We start from the raw sequence: 15,283 nt of genomic DNA, 5'->3' as shown, positions 1-15,283 counted from the left end.
CTGACTAAAGCATATTTTTATCCACGAGATGGGAGAAGCTGAATGAAACCCATTTGCCAAACCTCTGAAGGTCCATCGGGCAATTTAAAATGCCCAGGAGCAGCATGGATGTGTTTCCCCAGCTTGTATTGTACACAGGTAGGGCAAGCCAGGTAGACACGTTTTGGAGCCTTGTTAATATTTGCACACCAGTATTGTTTCGTAAAGGCTGTCATCTTACCAGCAGACCAATGATTTCATGCCTGTACCGCGGTTAGTAATGGGAAGTTGAGAATCTGTATCAGGACTGCGTTGTTTTATTTGGTTCAAGCCAGGGTTCTCTCTTTCTACTCAACCAACAATTATTAGATTGCCAACATTGTATTTTCCTCTCTGGGGCCAGTTGTTGGGCATCTCTTGTCAGGTTTTGGGGATTTTCTTTTGGAGGAACATCCTTTTGGACCATGACACAGATTTGCTTGTTCGTTCCCTGAAGACCGGTATTTTTAGCAGAAACATCGGCAAGGTGGTCTCTTTCAGCCTCCAGGGAGTCAAGTCTGGAATGCCCAGGGACCTTAATACTAGCTGGGCACCTGGCACAAGTATGGCATCCAATAAAATTGTTAAGTTTGTTCCCATCAGAGGCGAGGAAACCTTGCTGTTTCCATAGCATCCCAGTCATGGGCTGCCCCACAGGCAGACCGACTGTCCGTGTAGATGTTTGTGAGCTTGTCTTTGGCTGAGGTTCGAGACTGAATAAGAGCCTATCATTTAGCCTTTTGGGCTAAACGTAAAGGAACTCTTTTGAAAAGCGTTTTAATAGTGTGCCCAGCATATTTACCATTTTCATCCCTTGAATAAGACCCATCAGTAAACCATGGAAGATCTGCATTGGTTTGAGAAGTTTTCTGTAAATTATCGTGGGGAGTCCAAAGGTGCCGTGTCAGCCTCACACGGTTGTGAGAGGTTCCGTCAGTGAAGAGGGTGAGAAGAATGGCATGGTTAAGGACATCGCAACAAGAAAGAGTTCCATGATGAGCAGTTAGTGGGGGATTTCACAGGAGATAAGGCAGCTGGCTGAAAGGTGTTGTGTGGTGAGAATTCCGAAGGGCCTCTACTGCATGGGACACAAAGGTGGTTAGAGGGGGTCCCATGATTGTTTCTTCAGTGGTCTCAACCAAGTAGGCAGAGTGGCAGGGATGGCTCTGAGAAAAGGGGGGTATCTTCATGCCTGAGGGGCCAGCTGTTGGCTATAATAATGCCCTATGGGTTGATGATGGGGTCCATATTTTTGGGCAAGTGCTCTAAGGGCATTCTCTTCCCTCTCACAAAAAGGAGAAAAAAGGAACCTCCCTGATGTCTGAGGGCAAGAAGCTTTATTAAGCTTTTGCTTAAGGTCCCCAAGTCTGTGTTATCCTGACCTTCCCAAATAATAGGGTCAGATTTGTTGTTATTTTTTAATGTTCACTTATTGGGGGGGGGAGGGGCGGAGGGAGAGCCAGAGAGAGAGGGAGAGAGAGAATCCCAGAATCCCAAGCAGGCTCTGCACTATCAGTGCAGAGACATGAGTGGGGGGCCTGATCCCATGAACTGTGTGATCATGACCTGAGCCAAAATCAAGAGTCCGATGCTTAACCAACTGAGCCCTCAGGGCGCCCCATGGTTTGTTGTTTTTCAGTAAAACATATAAGGGTTGGGCCATAGGAGAGAAATTTGGAATCCAATTTCAAGAGTAGCCCCCTAGCCTGAGAAAACCTTATAATCGTGCTTAGTTTAGGTTGGGGGATGTTGAGGATACCACTCAGCCTATCTGAATCTGAATGTGGCCCTTTTTTGAGCTCAGGTGCCCTAAATATCGAACCTAAGTTTGAGCAGACTGTAATTTTGCCTTGGAGACTTTCTGTCCCTCTGAGGCTAAACGTTTTAACGGGTAGCTGCTGTCCTCCCGTGATGAGGCTTGGGAGGAGCGGAGAAGCAAGTCATCTACATATTGTAACAAGGCGGAGCCTCCCGAAAATGTTTTTGTCATCTGAGTCTGCTTTTAAGGTTTTCAGGAAGGATTCTCAGTAAAAGCCTAGGACATTAGTGTCCGGGGGTATTCTCTTCCTTCCCAAGTGAAGGGCACACAGATACTGGTAGGCCTTGTCCTCTGAGTTGCTGAAGAAGGCATACACACATCGATGACTGAAAATTTGCTTTCAGTGGGGATGGAGATCAATAAAGTATGAGGATTAGGAACAACAGGGTGACAAGGGCTAACAGTCTTGTTTATGGCTCAGAGGTTCTGATCGAGCCTCCGTTCTCACACTTTGGGTTTTCTCACAGGTAAAATAGAGGTGGTACAGGGACTAGGGTAGGGCTTACTGAGGTGCTGAACCTTGGAATCTTCTATTATGAGTTTGAGGCCTTGAAGGGCTTCTTTATTTACAAGGTATTAATTCTGGGGTGACATTTTGAGGGATTTATTTGAATTTTCATCTAACCTGAAGAAGCCAAGAGTATGTGAGAAACACATACAGAAAAGTGAGTTGAGAACATTATATATAAAGTAAAACATCAATGTATCTGAATAAAAATAAGACACAGAATAGAAAGTAACGGAGCAAGAGAACATTTGGACCTTCGATCTGTCCACTTGTATTATTTGTGTTATACCCACCCCCCCCCAACACACACACACAGAGCAGATAAAATACTCTTCTACTGATTCCAAGTTTTTGCAAAAATAAGAAAAGTTTACTTTTCTCTCATTCATTTTAGGATAGATAGTATTTAAGGGTGACCATTGGCAAGATATATATATAGCAAATGCTTTATACTTTTGAATAATCCAAAATGGTGAGAAAACATAACTGGACAAACCCACTTTTCTCCACCTTAATCGAACTTGGCTGATTCACTCCCCGACTCAGGACCGAGGCCAGCGTTCTGAGGATTATCAGGTGTTTTCACTGGACAGCATTGGAAACCTTTCCCCTCCTCGAGGCATTCTGTAATGTGGGCCTCACATGGTAGGATCTAGAATGACTTTAAAGTTGGCTATAAGAAACTAAGAAACCATTTACTTAAATAACAGCCAATTCTCTTGATCTTGACCATTTTACATTCAGAGATAATTGTGTGTTCTTGGATGAAAGACTGAAGAGGAAACCCCAAGTTTCCTGGGGCCAGTCGGACTGAACTGTGTGGGCTGTGGTTGAGCCTTTGGCTGGCCATGCCACTGGAGAGAATATGTCCACGGTAGGATGGAAAGGGGAATGAACAGGTCACTCTTTCTCACAAGGTGTCTGTCATAACTAATGTTACATCTTTAGCAAATATCTCTGGACCACACGATGCTCTGGTTGGTCAAGGGTCGGTGTATGATGCTGTCTGATATGCGTTCAACCATGATGTCGACCTAATAAAGTTATAGTAAAACCAACAAAACCAACCGTTTCTTTCACAGATCTAGGAAATTCCAGAATTCCTAAATATTGATAGTGGGGGGTGGGGGCAACAGAGAAGAACCAGTTAATGAATTCTTGTTTTGAATAATAAGCCACTTATTCAAAATACTCTGCTCTTTTCTCTTAGCCTATGGTGCCAGTTCTCTTATAAAGGGTTTATTGGTAGATCCCTGCCCTCACTTCAGTGGTTTTTCCAACTAAAATTTGATGCTTTTTGAATGATCCATTCAGTATTAAATAAAACTTTGGCATTGAGTCACATATCCCAGAGTTCAGGTTGATCTGTAATTTCTTCAGTGTATGACAATCCAGAGATATCTTGGGTGAGAAATCAGTTGGTGAATATTTTATTCAACAGTCATTGTCTTAGAACAGCTACAATGGATAACAGACACTCATGCATTCTTAAATCTGCATTTATTAGTTTGCTAGGGCACTGTGACAATGGCAACAACAACACAGATTGGGTGGCTTACACAGCAGAATTTTATCGTCTCGCAGTCCTACAGGCTTGACGTCCAACCTCAAGGCTTTGCAGGTGTGGTTCCTCCAGGCTTGCCGCTGGCTGCCTTCTCCCTGTGTCCTCACCCACCACGCCCCTGTGCTCACACATCCCGTGTGTCCCCTCCTCTTCTTCTAAGAACCCAGTCAGAGCAGGCTAGGGCCCTCCCTGATGGTCCCATTCTAACTTCATCCCTTCTTTAAAGGCCCTATCTCCAAACACAGTTACATTCTGAGCTACTGGAAGTTCGGTTAGGGCTTCAGTACGTGAATTTGGGTGGCACACAGTTCAACCCGTAATACTGTGTGTGAAAACAAAACAAAGCTTTTCTCTCCCTGTAGTTTTCTTTGTGCACCTAAAATTCAACACACAATGGGAACATTTTAGAAGAGTCTAGCTTTTCTCTAGAGAAAGTTGGGATAGAAGGAACCTACTTAAACATCATCAAAGCCATCTATGAGAAGCCTTCAGCTAACATCATCCTCAACGGGGAAAAACTGAGAGCTTTCCCCCTGAGATCAGGAACACGACAGGGATGTCCACTGTCACCACTGTTGTTTAACATAGTGCTGGAAGTCCTAGCATCAGCCATCAGACAACAAAAGGAAATCAAAGGCATCAGAATTGGCAAAGAGGAAGTCAAACTTTCACTCTTCGCAGATGACATGATACTCTACATAGAAAACCCGACAGACTCCACCAGAAGCCTACTAGAACTGATCCAAGAATTCAGCCACGTTGCAGGGTACAAAATCAACGTACAGAAATCGGTTGCATTTTTATACACCAATGATGAAGCAACAGAAAGAGAAATCAAGAAACTGATCCCATTCACAATTGCACAAAAAACCATAAAATACCTCGGAATAAACCTAACCAAGGATACAAGAGATCTGTATGATGAAAACTATAGAAAACTTATGAAGGAAATTGAAGAAGACACAAAGAAATGGAAAAACATTCCATGCTCATGGATAGGAAGAATAAATATAGTTAAGATGTCATTACTACCTAAAGCACTCTACACATTCAATGCAATTCCAATCAAAATTGCACCAGCATACTTCTCAAAACTAGAACAAACTATCCAAAAATTTGTATGGAACCACAAAAGACCCCGAATAGCCAAAGTAATACTGAAAAATAAAACCAAAACGGGAGGTATCACCATCCCAGACTTTAGCCTCTACTACAAAGCTGTCATCATCAAGACAGTATGGTATTGGCACAAAAACAGACACATAGACCAATGGAACAGAATTGAGAACTCAGAAGTGGACCCAAAAGTATACAGCCAACTGATCTTTGACAAAGCAGGAAAGAATATCCAATGGAAAAAAGACAGCCTTTTTAACAGATGGTGTTGGGAGAACTGGACAGCAACATGCAGAAGAATGAAACTAGATTATTTTCTCACACCATGCACAAAAATCAATTCAAAATGGATAAAGGACCTGAACGTGAGACAAGAAACTATCAACACCCTAGAGGAGAAAGCAGGAAACAACCTCCTTGACCTCCACCGCAGCAACTTCTTACTTGACACATCCCCAAAAGCAAGGGAATCAAGAGCAAAAATAAACTGTTGGGACCTCATCAAGATTAAAAGCTTCTGCACAGCCAAGGAAACAACCCAGAAAATTAATAGGCAACCAACGGAATGGGAAAATATAGTTGCAAATAACATATCAGATAAAGAGTTAATATCCAGAATCTATAAGGAACTCACCAAACTACACGCCCGAAAAACAAACAACCCAGTGAAGAAATGGGCAGAAGACATGAACAGACACTTCTCCAAAGAGGACATCCAGATGGCCAACAGACACATGAAACGATGCTCAGCATCCCTCCTCATCAGGGAAATACACATCAAAACCACACTGAGATACCACCTCACGCCAGTCAGAGTGGCTAAAATGAGCAAATCAGAGAACTCTAGATGCTGGCGAGGATGTGGAGAAACGGGCACCCTCCTACACTGTTGGTGGGAATGTAAACTGGTACAGCCCCTCTGGAAAACAGTGTGGAGGTTCCTCAGGAAACTAACAATAGAACTCCCCTAGGACCCAGCAATAGCACTGCTAGGAATTTACCCAAGGGATACAGAAATGCTGAGGCATAGGAGCACGTGTACCCCAATGTTCATAGCAGCACTCTCCACAATAGCTAAAACATGGAAAGAGCCTAAGTGTCCATCAACAGACGAATGGATCAAGAAGATGTGGTTTATCTATACAGTTGAATACTACATGGTAATGAGAAACAATGAAATCTTTGTGTTGCCCATGTGTAGCAACATGGATGGACCTTGAGGGTGTTATGCTGAGCGAAATAAGTCAGGCAGAGAAGGACAAATATCATATGTTTGCACGTATAGGAGGATTAGGAGGAACTTGACGGAGGACCAAGGGGGAGAAGAAGGGGGGAAATGGTGGGGGAAAGGGAGAGAGGCAAACCATGAGAGACTCTTGAATGCTGACAAAAACTGAGGACTGATGGATGGGGGGGGGGGTGGGGGATGGGCATGGAGGAGGGCACTTGTGGGGATGAGCACTGAGTGTTATGTGGAAACTAATTTGACAATAAACTATTTGTATAAAAAAAAAAAAAAAAGAAGAGTCTAGCTTTTCTCCCTGTGATGAAAGTTACTTAAACGCTGAAGTGATTCTTTAAAAGAAATTAATTCTGTTCCATGGACAGCATCTTGGGGACCTCCCGGGCGGACCTGGCCACCCCTCTCCTTGGTAATCTGCTTCCTCTAGCTCTGTTAATACCAGAGCAGTGGCTGCAGCATCTTTCACAGTACGTTGTGCCTGAATCCAGTTTCCGATCCCCATCCTTCTGGTCCTACGACACGTGTGACATTGAGGCCTTGGAAGGTGACTCCCACCCCAGTACAGGCTTCATAGCATGGGCACCCAGCACCGCTTACACTGCCCGCTTGGACCCACACGTGACTGACTGGTGTCACACAGAAACGGCCCATTTAAGGAACATCTTTTAAAAGAATCTGTCTGAGCCAGTCTCTTATTGGAAAACAGAGTCTGACCTAGTATACAGGTGGTAGCCCTTTACCTGCCTAAAAATGCTTATCTAAAAACAGCAGGGATTGAAAGGATTTGATCCTAATGAATTTCTGTCTTAGTGAGTTCCTTAGATTCCCTGAGTCTCCGCATTCTCTGGAAGATGAGCGGAATGACGCCAGTTGGCAATGCCACTATAAAAGTTAGAGATGCTGTAAGTGCCTTCGATCCAACTAATTGTCAATAAATGACAGCTGTTGTTGCTGCCGTGGAGGTTTTAAAAATTCACTTTCTCAGTGGTCCGCCTGGAACGGAACCGTTCCAAATTGCCTTCGTGCCCACCATCCAGCAGCTCTGACAAGTCGGGCCAGCTATGTCCTCTTAGCCCTTGCATTCCCTCTGTGTTCACAGAAAACAAGCCATCTAGCGATGAGAAAGTCTTTGTTTCAGGGAGTAAGTTTTCCACAATAACTTTTAGTGGTTGACCTGAATTAATTTTTTTAAATTCTAAAAACAAAAAATTGTGTTCTTCAGTGAAGAGACATTGAGAATAAGAGCACCTGGGTGACTCAGTCAGTTAAGCATCTTACTCTTGATCTCGGCTCAGGTCATGATCTCACAGTTTGTGAGTTCGAGCCCCACGTCGGGTTCTGTGCTGACAGCATGAAGCCTGCCTAGGATTCTCTCTCCTCTCTTTGCTCCTTCCATGTTTATGCTCCGTCTCAAATTAAATAAACATTAAAGAGAGAGAGAGAGAGAGAGAGGCATTGGGAACAAAGGAAGACAATTCTAGTGTTTGAAATTCACGACACATGTTCCATGTAGTTCAGGTGGTGAATGCCCCAGGCTGCCCCCTGGTTTAAGGCTCAGATTCTCCAACAGGCATCTCAAATTTTAGTGCATATGAATCACCTCGGCATCTTGCTAAAATGCTGAAACAAATTCGGTGGTGGGGAGAGGGACTGAGATTCTTCATTTCCAACAGCTCGGGGTGATGGTGCCCTTGCTGAGGGCCCAGGACCGCACTTGAGTAGCAAGGACTGGGTGGGAGGAGCTGGGATTACTTAAGGGTGAGAAGGTGGGTGAGGCCAGCCCTGTGTGCTGGGATCTGGGGCTTTGGATGAGACTCTGGGATGGAACTCTGAAGGGGGGGTGGGGAGGCAGGGAAGGGAGGTGGGTCTGTGGCCGGGGAGCTCCTGGGAAACTTTCTTCAGCCCCTGATGTTTGCCAGGCTTCCCCCTTCCCGCTGCCACTGGCCAGGTTTCCCCTGCACTCTCCCACACCCCGCAGAGCCTGGCTTTCCTCCTGTTCCTGGAGCCGGCACACCATGCACAAAGCTTTTCTAAGGAAGTGTACTTCTAGTCAGCAGCCTGGGACTCAAGAGTTTTGGACCTGGACTCTTTTTTCCCTTCTTTTTAAAAACTTAGATCCCATAAGGAATGCCAGGGAGCACAAAGATAGGAATCCAGCCGCCTTGCCCATCTTCCCCGCCTGCTTTACTTTATCCCTGTCTTCTTTCTTGGAAGACTGTAAGACCTTGGTGGGCAAGACCAGAAAAGGATTGGTGTTTGCGTCCCTACAGTGTGTGCTGTGCCCGGACCCAGGCGAACGCCAGGCATCCGCAAGGAGAAAAGCGGCAGATGCCAGTGGGCGGGAGCGGGAGAGCCAAATAGGATGTCGTCGTCGTGGGAATGTGTGGGGACGAGGGACCGCTTGAACATCAGATTTACCGGGGATGCATTTCTAGCAGATTTAAGGTCACCTTCCAGCTGACTCAGGCCCCAGGCCCGGGTCACTCCGGGTGTCATTCCCCCCACCGGCTCTGGCCGGTGGAGGATTTGAGCGCTGTGCGGTACCAGGGCTGCTTCCAGTGTCTTTAGGCATCTTGGCTCAGAAACCTCCCCTGCTGGGATCCTTCCCCCAGAAGGGTAACATCTTAGCAATGTTGTAAAGGTAATTCCACCCCTTATAAAGGTTGGCTTGTGTGAATAGCTGTCACTGTGGTGGTGGGAAGGAGGGAAGGAAGATTAGGACAGAGTATTACTAAAAAGTCTAGGGGAGCCTGAGTGGCTCTGTCTGTTGAGCTTACGAGTCTTGATTTCAGCTCAGGTCACAATCCCAGTGTCCTGGGATCAAGTCCTGCATCGGGCTCTGCACTGAGTGTGGAACCTGCTTAAAATTCTCTCTCTGGGGGCACCTGGGTGGCTCAGCCGGTTGAACAGATGACTTTAGCTCAGGTCATGATTTCACAGTTCATGAGTTCAAGCCCCGCATCAGGCTTACTCCTGTCAGCAAGGAGCCCACTTCATATCCTCTGTCCCTGTCTCTCTGCGCCCCCTCCCGCCCCGCTTGCACACTCTCTCTCAAAAATAAATAAAACATTAAAAGAAAATTCTCAGGGTGCCTGGGTGGCTCTGTTGGTTAAGTGTCTGACTTCTGCTCAGGTCATGATCTCACGGTCCATGAGTTCAAGCCCCACATCAGACGGGCTCTGTGCTGACAGCTGGGAGCCTGGAGCCAGCTCCGGATTCTGTGTCTCCCTCTCTCTCTGTCCCTCTCCCACCCACAATCTGTCTTTCTCTCTCTCTCTCAAAAATGAATCAACATCTAAAAAAATATTTTAAAAAATCTTTGTCTCTCCGTCTGCTCCTCTCTCCTGCTTGCTCTCTAAAATAAAAAATAATAATAATAAATAAAAAGTCTAATACATGACCATGTTTTGTTCCTTTTTGTTTTGTTTTTACAGATTCATCAGCAAGACTGTTGAAAGTGTAACTGTCCAAGATGCCCGTCCCTCCCCCTCCTGCGCCCCCGCCCCCACCGACGTTTGCTCTGGTGAGTAGCTCATCGCCATCCATCACTGGTGGCCAGAGCAGGCCAGAGGAAGTCAAACCTGGCACACATGTATTTGTTTTCAACGTATTCGCATTCTGGCCTAAATACTGCACGGCAGGTTTTACCAGTCCAGAGTGGGCCAGGCCCTGAGACCCTGTAACGTTGGTTGTCAGAGGTCCTAGGCAATGCCAAGTACACGTGTGGAATGTGCATTCATTCCATTTCCTTCCCACACACCAGACCGAGAGGTGTTCACAGGGGTTCTGCCTGGCGTGCACGGTTTCCATTCAAGTGGACTCAACTTTTAGCCTTTAAATTCTGGACAGGACAGTCCAGAAACCCAGGTCTCTCTGTCTGTATGGGATGCGTCTGTTAAAGCTTCTGGCACACTCACTCTTTTCTTTTTCTCTGCCTTTCCCCCTTTATTCCCACTCTGTATTTTTTGCAAATATTGTCCACCACCCCTCATCTGCACTTCCCCCACACTCACATCCTTCTTTAAATCTCTCCTTGCATTTAAATGTCCACTTTCCAATGGAATTTCTTCACTGGGCTCCCCTGGTCTCTTGGCAGACCTGTCATCAGAAGTGAGTGCATCCTCTCACCGGAAACCCACAACCCTGCACGTGGTGCTACGGAAAGGTCCCCAGACACCCCGTTGCCCCATTAACTCCCTCTCCTTGTGAGGCTTCTCTACTGAGGAGCCTCACAGTGCTGGGTCCTTCATTTCTCACTTGGGGAAACTGAGGCTCAGAGAGGAAAAGTCTCTGCCCAGGCTTCCCCAGGACACATTTATGTAGCCCATCTTAAGTTGGAACCGGGTTGTAAGAAAGGACCATTAATTGGCTTGTGGTCCTCAGGCTGCTGGGCAGGTACAGAAATGAGAGTCAGCGTGAAGATACACAGCAATTTGACAACAGTGTTATGTCTGTTGTGTGTCTCTTTTTTTAACCAATTCATTTTTCTACAAATTAATTGTTACAAAAGTATCAGTCCAAGATGCGTTGGGGAAAAAAAAGTTTTTTAACTGGTCCTTCACTGAGAAGTTTGAGAAGTTCTGATCTCACTAACGTAGCAGGATTTGTTTATCTGTATTTCCCCCAAAGCATGGTTTTATACCACCAGCTGGGTAAGTACGTGGATTAATTATTTATTTTATTTTAGTGCTCATGTATTTATTTTAATGCATGTTCTAAAAATTATAACTAGTACACAAACGGAGGATTTAAAAGCAAGTTAATTTAAAAGAAAATATTCACTGAAAAATAGTATAATAAATAGTATAGTGGACCGACTTAATGAAAGATATTAAATGAACAATACAGGTAGCTGAGATGATACACTAGTCATACAAGTTGTACCCGAGTGACTGAAATTTGTCCTGTCAACTCATTTCCATCCATTATTCTGTGACTGAAAGCAAGATCCTAGAGAAATCAGATATAGAGATGAGCAAAGGGAAAGGGGGGTTGGTGACCATCATAGGGCACTGTCTAGTGGGATAGTGGGTCAGTGGGACCGCCCCCTGAGAGGAGGTCAGGCACCAAAATAAAATTGGAGGCATAACAGGAGGTTGGTGAAAATTGCTGACCCCAAGCTGGTAAGACGGCCAGTGCTTAACCTCTCTAGGCCTCAGATTTTTTTTTCATCCTTAAAATGAAGACAGTAGGTAATTTTAAAAGTTCTTTCCAAGGGGCACCTGGGTGGCTCAGTCAGGTACGCGTCTGACTTCGGCTCAGGTCATGATCACACGGTTCGTGGGTTCGAACCCCGCATCGGGCTCTTCTGACAGCTCAGAGCCTGGAGCCTGCTTTCAGATTCCGTGTCTCCCTCTCTCTCTGTCCCTCCTCTGCTCATGCTTTCTCTCTCTCCCTCTCTCTCTCAAAAAAAATTTTTTTCTAATAAATAAAAGTTCTTTCCAAAATGTCAAGATGTGTTGTTAAGTTCAAAAAAAAAAAAAAAACAGTTTCAGAGGAATAGAAGGTGACTCTTAGCACAAGCGAACTGTGCATGTGAAGAGCATGTCTGGAACAGATTGCTGAGAACGGCTGTTAACATGCTTGCTTCAGGGGAGTGTTGGAGGCAGGTGGGGAAGGGACTGCTGTTATTTTCTTTAACCGAGATACAATTGGCATGGAACACCGTGTAAGTTTAAGTAACACAAGGTGTTGATTTGCTACAGTTATGTATCACAATGTAATTGCAACCTTAGCTTTTGCTGACCCCTCTTTCACATCACGTAATTATCATTCCTTTTTTCTGGCAAAAATGTTTTAAGATGTAGTCTCTTAACGAGTTTGAAGCTTACAATGTGGTATTGTTAACTGTAATCACTGGGCTGTGCAACAGATCTCCGGGGACCTATTCATCCTGTAGTTGTGAGTTTGTACCCTTTTAACAGCATCTCCCCAGTCTGAGCAAAGGGGCATTGGAGATCCCACGTTTACCCTTCTGTTGAGTTAACAGGGAAGGCCATGGAGACAGGCAGCCAGGGTTTGAATGCTACCTCCTCCTCCTCTGATAAGCTGGGTGACCGGAGCACTTGATTCCACTTCCCTGTGCTCTATTTCCTTGTCTGTAAAATGGAAATAATGACTCACAGGGCTGATGAGGACCAAATGAATTAAAACACATAAAAGTTCTAAAAGTAGTGCCTGGCCCAGAGGAAAAGCTATATACATGATAAACGCTGTTATTATGAACAAACAATACTCTATACATGATTTCAGGACCCTCCCAGCTTAACACAGAGATTCCATGTAGCCTGCGTCGGGGTTTTCCTGAGCTTCCCCTCTGCCTCTAACTCTGACACTAAATCGCCGGGTGAGGGATCCAACTAAAATCGCCCTGGCTTTGCCTCCCGTGCCCCTCACTGGCTCTTCTGGAGTCAGATCCTTCCAGAAGGGCCAGGGCCAACCTAGAACCTTTGGGTTTGGGTAAGCCAACTGTCCCTGGGGCCAGACCAGACCAAGCCAGTTTCCACATGTGACAGACACAGGCACATGCCTACTTCCAGGCCCTGTGTGCTGGGCTCCTCGTGTCCCCATTCCTCAAATAACCCTGAGAAAGATCTCACTTTCATAGCAGGGATCTTTCCCAGGAATTCTGGAAAAATGAGAAAATATCTAAACATTTTAAACCACCACCTCTGTCTACTCTGCAGTCTACGTGAGCTAAGCTTTCAAAGGCATTGAATATTGAAAACACCTCCGGCAAGGGACTTGCGGGAACTTTTTGGGGTTACGGATGTGTTCTATATCTTGATTGTGGTGGTGCTTACATGACTGTGTATGGTTGTCAAAACTGGTGGAACTGTATCCTAAAAGAGTGATTATACTACATGTAAATTACACCTCAGGTCTGGCTTAAATTAAAAAGGAAGAAAAGTCTTTGGCAATGTAGAGAGGGGGATGATTTTCTAACACTTCGGTGGATTTAAAAAACATACAGCTGACTGACCCTTTTTGCTAGAGACCATTTTCCGCTTGCATCCAGTTAGCTCTAAACAATGCCAAGGAGAAACTGATCTTCAGTGCACGTTCTGGAGTATGAAGCCTCATGGTATCCAGCAGAACCCTCTTAGACTTAAAATTCCCTTCTCGTCTCTTCCCATCCAACCGCGGCTCCATTGGTTATGGCCAGGTTGTGGTCTGAATTTTTAGAGCCTTTTATCAGGGACTGACTCTTCCTGCATTAAAAATGAATGTAATTTATCGCTGCATCTGTTCCCAAATGTCTGGGTCTTAAAAAGAATGACATCGGATCTAAAACTTCTGGAGAATTTACAGCCTCTTGCCAAGAACCTCAGTAACAAGCTTCCAGTACTCTAGCTGTCCCCACTGAGTGTTGTAGTATGTGAGTTTTAATTCGAGAAATGAATTCAAGTGTGCCTGGTTTCCTTTTAGGCCAATACAGAAAAGCCTACTTTGAATAAGTCCGAGCAGGCTGGGAGAAATGCACTTCTCTCTGACATCAGCAAAGGGAAGAAGCTGAAGAAGACAGTCACCAATGACAGAAGTGCACCGATATTGGACAGTAAGTGAACAAAGCTGTTTTCCATGGAGATACATGATTTATGGCCTAACCATCAACTCAACCTTACCCTTCCAAAAAGATTTTTTTTTTTTTTTTTTTTTTTGGTTAACAACAGCTGCAAAACTAGCAAAATAAGGGACTGTAACACTCATTGTAGCCACAGCTCTGGCTTGGGTTCCCTCTAAGGCTGCAGGCAGCCAGTATAATAATTCTTTGTCCAAGACACACACAGCAGCGATTCTCTGAATTATTCACAACGCTTTCGGGAAGTTAACCCATTGCTGTTTGCGCCACAGATCAAAAGGCAGCATGAAATATGGAGGGAGCCCTAGACTCAAAAGAGCCCTAGAATCGGAGGATATAGGTTCGAGCTCCGGCACGTCCGTCCCTTACCATTGCCCAGCCTTCCTGTCTTCGGCAGTAAAGCGGAGATAAGACGCGTTCTACTGCTCTCATGGGTTCGCCGTGAGCATCAGACGAGACCATGCAAAGATGTTTTGTGGTCCGGAATAGGTCATTCAAGTGTAAGACGCAATTTTCAGAAGCTGGGAGAGAGAGGAAATGAGATCACAGTTGTGCTTATCTACCCATCATAAGTCTGAGATACTTTCTAGAACAAGGCAGAGTATGTATAAACAAACAGGGCTCCTGTTAGCATTTGCAGCAGAAGGAAAATGTATCCATGACTAGAATCTACTGGTAGTTAATAACCAGGCCTCAAGACTGTCTCCTCACGTTCCAGGAGCCTCCCCACTGCCAGCTAGATGGCCCCGAAATACATCCTACGCACACATCCCGTTTGGGCTCCAGAGGAAATAGATTGACTTTCCAAAATCACCAGAGGGAGCCTCGTAGATATTGGAAGGTGATGCAGGATTTTAGCCAAGTAGAGGATTAGAAGTGTTCAGAAGGAATTTCTAGGAGAAGCACCTAACGGGTAGAGGAGATAGAAGGCCGAGAGTTAGGTGAGGACATGCGTGTGGGAGAAAGTGGAAACGAGGAAGGCCAAGACAAAGGCTTCTACATGTGGCTCGGTTACCAGGCTATGTGTCACAGAGGAGAGAACACCCATCTCCAAAACTAGCAATAGGGTGCTTTGCCCTTGACTTGACACAGTTACCGCTTAGCCAAAATGCCCACAAAACTGATACGGTTATTTTATAATCTCTTAGTCCTCTTGGTTGGTAGCACAAGGTTCTCCTTGAGGGGCACCCGGCACCACTTAGCTCTGGGAAGACTTGGTCCAAGGCTGTGTGAGTCTTGGTGCCTGGTTATAGGGCCCGAGGAGCTCCACAGACTGCCGACCTTTGGGACGGAACTCAGTTGTTCTCTCCACATGGGAAGGGGCCCGGGGCTCGAGAGAGGTGGATGTGAATTCCCCGCTGATGTTGAAGGACACTGGCCTGTCTCTTGCCTATTCCTGAATCCGCTATTGGAAACTAATTGTGTTCTTCACA

The 15,283-nt window shown here is 45.4% G+C and overlaps 1 protein-coding gene across 3 annotated transcripts in view; it reads left to right on the top strand.

The window, feature by feature from the left end:
* The window catches only part of WIPF1 (WAS/WASL interacting protein family member 1), a 128,701-nt gene that overhangs the window by 92,874 nt on the left and 20,544 nt on the right, over positions 1 to 15,283 (top strand). For all 3 annotated transcript variants that reach the window (XM_039239213.1, XM_039239216.1, XM_039239215.1), the window contains exons 2-3: positions 9,703 to 9,791; positions 13,697 to 13,826. In XM_039239213.1, coding sequence (XP_039095144.1) covers positions 9,741 to 9,791; positions 13,697 to 13,826 — 181 coding nt within the window. In that variant the 5' untranslated portion in view covers positions 9,703 to 9,740. The remainder of the gene's footprint in view (positions 1 to 9,702; positions 9,792 to 13,696; positions 13,827 to 15,283) is intronic.

Source organism: Hyaena hyaena, unplaced genomic scaffold (genome assembly GCF_003009895.1).
Source record: "Hyaena hyaena isolate Hyena2069 unplaced genomic scaffold, ASM300989v1 scaffold_154, whole genome shotgun sequence".
NCBI lineage: Eukaryota > Metazoa > Chordata > Mammalia > Carnivora > Hyaenidae > Hyaena > Hyaena hyaena.
Note: the sequence above shows the minus strand (reverse complement) of the source record. Positions and strands in the feature narration are given on the sequence as shown.